Here is a 6944-nt window from a genome sequence, read left to right as displayed (position 1 = left end):
TATATATATATATATACATATGTGTGTGTATGTATAAATATTTACATGTATATGTTACCCAGATGCTTACAGATTCCCATCTGTATTGCCCTCTCTTCATCCTACCTGCTATCACCATCGTCTTGAAGGTGATTGCTGTACATAATATCTCTCCTCTAGCTTTTTTCCTTTTCCATGTTTTCTTTTTTATCTATTTGACCTTGAATGATTGAAGATCTGGGTGAACGGTGGTTCAATCTAACAGTAATATTATTATATTTGTATAGCTATTAATGTGCAAGAGTAGGTTGCTTGTAGGCAGATGTTCCCACAAAACTTTAGCTTCTTCTTAGATGTTGAAAGCTGTCCTGCAGGTCCATACTTTTGCTCTTCCCACCCAGCCTCAAATGGTGTAGGCACATTGAAGGGTAGGCTTAGTGAGGTTTTTGAAAAGTTAAAATAGAGGTGTGTAGGTAAGTGCTGCATGCAAGAGGTAAGAGAGAGGGGAGCCACAACTAGACTCCTCACAGAACATAAGTATAAAATCTTCTGGGAAGGCAATGAGTAATAGTGGAGGATGAAGTCGCACTTTTAGTTGATAAATGGGTGGAAAAAGCAATCGAGGTTATTAGAGTGCACAATAGGATATTTAAGCTTAAATACAACAGCAACTTTAATCTCTGCCTGTGCTCTTCAATTAGGATTGCTGGATGAGCAAAAGTATTGTTTCATGATGCCCTTTTTGCAGACTATTTTGAATGCAAATGATAGTGGCCTTATCTTCATGACTAGTGACTTCAATGGACATGTTAGGCAGCATTCTGATGGATTTCAGTGTGTGCGTGAAAGCTATGAATTTGGTTCTCAAAATGAGGTGGGAAGAAAACAACTTACTAAAGGCTACAAACCAAATCTGTGGATGGTAGAACAGTGAAGTAGACAGAGCCAGAAAAGCAGAGATGGAGTTGGAAGAATGAGGGTATCAGAGAGTTATATCCGGTAGCTTGAAGAGAAGCTTGGCAATGGGAGAAGCAGAAAGGAAGAGGCTTGCTAATGTTCTTCAGTATGAGGACCAGAGGCATGAGACATTCTGGATTGTAAGACAGTATATCAGAGAATTGAGATATTGTGGGAGAGAAGTATGTACAGATGCGTAATGGAACTCTTGCAATTAGTGACTCTGAAAAGAAAGAGGCATGGAAGTGCTACTATAAAAGGATGCGAAATGTGAAGAATGCATGGAAGAAAGAGAGACTTCTAAGTGTGAACTCAACTCGGAGACCAGCCATTCTACTTGACTGATGTATGATAGATAAAGTAATTAAAGCTATGAAGCCAAGAAAAGCCTCTGGTCCATCAGGAATTATCAGTGAGATGTTAAAAATACCTGGTGGAGTGGGTTACAGCCTAGTCACCCATACACCTGTATAGTTAATCAGATTGTACAAGAAGGTATCATATCTAATGACTGGCATAGCAACATGATTGTGAATTGTCACCAGAATAAATGAGATGTCTTAGAGAAGAGTGATTGCAGAAGTAGAAAATTACTGGACCAGGTCTTGAAAGGTACAGATTTATAGTTCAACTAATTAGGAAGAGAGTTAGACTAGATGTGATGCAGTGTGGTTTTGTGTCGGGAAGAAGTATTACTGATGCTCTCTTTCTAAGGCATCTACGGGAAAAGTATTTAGCCAACAGTAAACATATGTACTTGGCTTTCATGAACTTGGAGAAAGCTTCTGACAGGGTCCCTCACTTCCCAACTGTGGAAGTTAGAAGCAGAAAATGATTGATAAGAGTCATTCAAATCATGTACAGGGATACTGTCAGTAAAGCAAGAATAACAAGTACAATGGCTCTCAGTCCCTTCCTATTTATCATTTTTCTCTTGCCCATAACAGAGGAGTTTAAGACCAGTTTCCTGTGGGAACTCCTCTATGCAAATGACCTCATTATAGCTGAATTTGTTGTAGATTTAGAAAAGAAATTTCAGGTGTGGGAACAAAACCTGGAAACAAAGGTCCTTAAAGTTAATTTAGAAATGACCAAAATTCCAATCAGCAAGAAATCAGACAGTTTGCTAATCCCTTTAGGAAAGTGGCCCAGTTCACTAGGCAGAAAAGATGTAGGCAGTAATTCCACATGATGTATCCAGTACAAAACTATGAACACGCAAGAGGTGTGGTGAAATCATTGGGTGGGCGTTTGCAATGGAAATAAATAATTGTTGGGTGAAACAAAATTAATTTGCAGTATTTAATTTTGTTTGAGTTATTTCCCTTTACAACGTTGACTTGGTAAAAAAGATGCTCTGGACATTACTGTTACTAGGGTCAATATTATCAACTACAACTCTTGTGGATGGTGCCACAGTCCAATGACTAAAACATGTTAGAAGAAAATAAATATATGTGTAGTTATATATTTGTAAGTAGATGTTTTCATACATATTTTAAACATGTGTTTTGTTGGAATCCATTTAATAAATCTTAGATTTTGTCTCCCTCGTTATTTTCTTTCTCAATTTAAACATGGAATTGCTATTATTATATATGTTATTTCAGCCTTGAACTGCTTAAAGCCAAATTCATTTTGAAATGTATATGTCAACTTTAAAGTTTCATTGTGTTTTTCCTGTATATAACATTTTATTGAACTCTTCTTTTTTCATTTCTTCATTTATTTTTATATTAATTTTTTCCTGTTTATTGACTGTAAGATGGGTTTTTGTATGTGCTTTTTCATCATCTGACCTACTCTATGATATTATACTTTTATATTTCAGATGGGCAGTGAGTACAGTAATGACACGGCAGAATCAAATTCCTTCATCTAATGGAAATCAGATGATAAATGCTTTGATACCTTTTTGGGATATGTGCAATCACTGTAATGGGCAGTTGTCAACAGATTTTGATATGGTTGAAAATTGTGGAAAATGTTTTGCTATGGTAAATTTTCAAAAAGGAGAGCAGATTTTTATTTTTTATGGCCCTCGTTCAAATTCAGAATTACTAATACACAATGGTTTTGTTTATATGGAGAATTTATTTGATACCCTTACCATTAAATTAGGCATCAGTAAAAGCGATCCATTGTATGCTCTTAAAAGTGAGGTGTTAGGTCGGCTATTAATGTTGCCTTCCAAAAGCTTCCAATTGAACGCAGGGTCTAAGCCTGTCTCCAGAGAATTGTTATCTTTCTTGCGTGTCATCTGCATGAATCAAGAAAATCTCCAGGAAAGATTTACCGGAGAAAATGCTGCCGATTTGCTGTCTCAGATGGGCAATGAAGAAGTTATAGTTTCTCAAGAAAATGAAATGAAAGTGTGGCAGTTCATTGCCACCAGGGTTCAATTATTGCTTAAAACTTACGCTACATCCCTTGAAACTGATGAACACTTAGATAACAACGAATTGAGTGAAAGGGCAAAACTTTCACTCCAGATGGTCATGTGTGAGAAAAGGATTCTGAGTAGCACTTTGGATTATGCTAAAAATAAACAGCTAAGTTTATCAACAGCTGAATAAATTTTTAATTGGGAGTGTGGGGATGAAAATATATTTTTATCAAAGTCTTACATTTTTATGCTTTTGGAATTTCTTACTATAGCAGAATTTTACTGAATCTTCAACTTTACTGTTTACATCCAATTCTCAATGCTAGCATTTGTAGGATCATTTTTATAAATTCAGTCATTTGCATATTGATGCAACTAGCATTTCTACAGTTAAGTGGCCCTTCCAATAATTCTTCGCAAGCTGAGTTTCGTGTCCAATGAAGGAGACGATGTTGGCATGGGTGCCAGTCGTCGAATTTAACTCGATTTCAATTACACTTGCCTCAACAGGTCTTCGCAAGTGGAGTTTCGTGTCCAATGAAGGAAGGTACGCATAAGTGGACTGGCTGAGGCCTTAGATTTAAGTCTCACGCACAGCATTTGGCAGAGTTTCTACAGCTAGATGCCCTTCCTAATACCAACCACTCAGAGAGTGTAGTGGGTGCTTTTACGTGCCACCAGCACAAAGGCCAGTCAGGCGGTACTGGCAACGGCCACGCTCAGAATGGTGTATTTTATGTTCCACCCACACAAGAGCCAGTCCAGGGGCACTGGCAACGATCTCACTCAAAAGTCCTTACACATGCCGTGGGCACAAGTGCCAGAAAGGCGACGCTGGGCACAGGTGCCCACGATTTCGCTTTTGCTTTCCCCAGTAAGTCTTCGCAAGCTGAGTTTCGTGTTCAATGAAGGAGACGACGTTGGCATGGGTGCCAGTCGTAGAATTTAACTTGATTTCGATTTCACTTGCCTCTTCTGACTATTATATTCAGGATGCACACATATCACAACTACCTTCAAAGCTCCTAAAAATTTACTTTACCAAAATTGTCATGCAAAAGGAAGATTTTTTCCATTTACCAGTATGAGCCAGTATAGTTGTTGCAGTGGTGGGAGTAAATGTTATGATGTGATTTACAGTTGTTTCATTTAATAATCTCCCTTATTATTAAAGACAAGGAAAGGGTTTTAAATGCAGAAAAGGTTCTGATGCTATGCATGCAATTATAATAACAAAGAAACAATATGGATTTGTCAACAAAATGAAGGAAATATTGGTGCTCTGGATTAAAGACAGCATATATCCAAGAAGCCTACTAACAAATCCTAGTAAGGCACTAGGTATTTTTGAAGCTTTAAAGGAATGAATGGGAAAGGAATACAAAGAAGACTTTCAAGTCAGCAATGGTTTACAAAAAAAAAAAATAATAATAAAAAATACAAAGAAGGAAAGACTTTCCATAATGTTCAAATAACAGGAGAAGCTGATGTTTATTAAATCTTTGGATTAATTCATCTAAATAGAGGGATTTTAATAGGACAAATTTTCAGTATGATTGAAACTGGCCTATATTGGAAGAGTATCCCTGATTGAACATATATACACAAAGAGCAAAAAAAATCATGCCTGGATTTAAGACATTCTATTACTAGGAGGGAATGTAGCTGCAAACTTAAAAACTTTTCCTAATCTATCTTTCTGTAAAGTGGTGTGCATTTAAAAATATTAAAAATATACTGCCTCTCCACTATTAATCAAACAAGTAAGCATTGAAGACTGGTTTTCAAAATATTTTATTCCAAATGTATAAGAATGCTGCATTGAAAAAGAAATCTTATTCAAGATTATATTAACTTGCAACAATATACCTAAACTTCTGCCTCATCTACCACTTCTGTCCTTCAACAGATAGAGTCAGGGCTAACAACAGCATTCAACCCAGATTTGCCCAAGCTATTGCAAGATGGCAAGATTTGAGAGAGTACTGAAAAGTTATAACATTCTTCATTACACACTAAATATTGCAACAGCATGGGAGAGTGTAAGTTTAAAGATATAAAAGTAAATGGAAACAGTATCTCAAATACTGCATTTGCTGGTTTTGATGAAGAGCTGGGTGGAATTAAATAAAACATTGTAAAATTGGCCAAACACTTCAGTTAGAAGTAGAGTTAGACTATGGATCCAAAGAGCTGCCCAACAAGGATTTCATTGAATTAGGAGCTGAGAGAATTATAAAGAAACAAAGGAAGAGAAAAAGACAAAATGAGAAAAGGGCTGGTAGACATGTTTCCCCATTTTAACAAAGGTCTTGCTCAGTTGTAAATAATAAACAAGAATGTTGAAATGTTCACCAAGGTTGAAACGAATATTAAAGGAGCAGTATGTTGTCATCAAGAAATATACAAAGAGGAAAAACAAAAGATTCAAACAAGACTCGGTGCTTTTTTTCAAGAAGGTTACAAGAACCTACCCTTCAACATCCTCATTCTCAACCCAAGAAGCAACACTCTTATCATCAATGCAGTACATCTTTAACTTGTAAACTTTACATGTTGGGTTTTGTTGTTGAACAGCCAATAAGTTTTGAGATTTGTAAATTTAGTCCTACAACTGCTGTGATAAACTGGCTACTTAAATTTTGCACTCTGTTGTGACAAGGATTTTTACTGTTTTTAATTTATTTTCTTTTGTATGTGTAAATTGTGCACTTTTTTTTTATGAATAATAAGATATGTTTGACAAGCAATTATTTTTCTTTTAATTTTCCCATTTTAAAATATACTATTTAATAAGTTCTGTATTATTTGTAAATTGTTTCATTGTCATTTTTGTACATTATTTATATTTTACAGATATTTGTCCTCATCTTGTTTGTTGTTAACACATTTCGGCTGATATATCCTCCAGCCTTCATCAGGTGTTTTGGGGAAATTACCTAATTAACAGTGGAGGCAGTTATGAATGCATTAGTTATAAGAACTTGTTCGACAAATTTCAGAGAATTATTACCAGTGCTTACAGCAACAAAGCAAATCTCCTAGTGAAGGGTAGACACTATGATGGTTGTGTATAAAGTGTGATGTGACATGGCAGTGAATGTGTGAAAGCTGGGAAGAAATGTAGGTGTAATGTTTGTGTGAATGAATAAATAAGCTGAGAGAAAAACTATGAAAGGAATTAAATGTACAAGAGAGAAAGCTGCACTGGAGTGGACATGTGATGTGTGTGAATAAGTGCCAAGCAATACACACAGAAGAAACCTGGAGGAAATGATAAGCAATGATCACAAAAGCTGAACTTCATGATGGAGATGACAAAGGATTACAATAGGAGGCAACATTGTGCTGGAGAAGACCTTCAACCTATGCAGACATGATAAAAACAAAAACAAGTAACGTGATGAGGATTATGTATCTTTCTTCTATTATGTTTCTTAAACTCTATGCTGATGACCTTGCTGATGACCTTGCTGATGACCTTGCTGATGACCTTGCCCTAATTGCGGAGTCACTATCAGAACTAGAGGAGAAGTTTCAGGTGTGGAAGCAAGGTCTAGAATTGAAGGGCCTTAGAGTCAACCTAGCTAAAACCAAAATCCTAATAAGTAGGAAGGTAGAT

General features: G+C 36.2%; 1 protein-coding gene across 1 annotated transcript in view; it reads left to right on the top strand.

Annotated features, from left to right (window-relative positions):
• LOC106881421 (actin-histidine N-methyltransferase) overlaps positions 1–6072 on the top strand; it is a 12344-nt gene extending 6272 nt beyond the window's left edge. Inside the window, exon 2 of the mRNA XM_014931807.2 lies at positions 2768–6072. Within this exon, the coding sequence (XP_014787293.1) occupies positions 2768–3512 (745 nt within the window). The 3' untranslated portion in view covers positions 3513–6072. The remainder of the gene's footprint in view (positions 1–2767) is intronic.
• The last annotated feature ends 872 nt before the right edge of the window (positions 6073–6944 follow it).

The sequence above is a fragment of the Octopus bimaculoides genome, chromosome 1 (assembly GCF_001194135.2).
Source record: "Octopus bimaculoides isolate UCB-OBI-ISO-001 chromosome 1, ASM119413v2, whole genome shotgun sequence".
Taxonomy (NCBI): Eukaryota; Metazoa; Mollusca; class Cephalopoda; order Octopoda; family Octopodidae; genus Octopus; species Octopus bimaculoides.
This window is presented reverse-complemented; position numbering and strand designations above follow the sequence as displayed.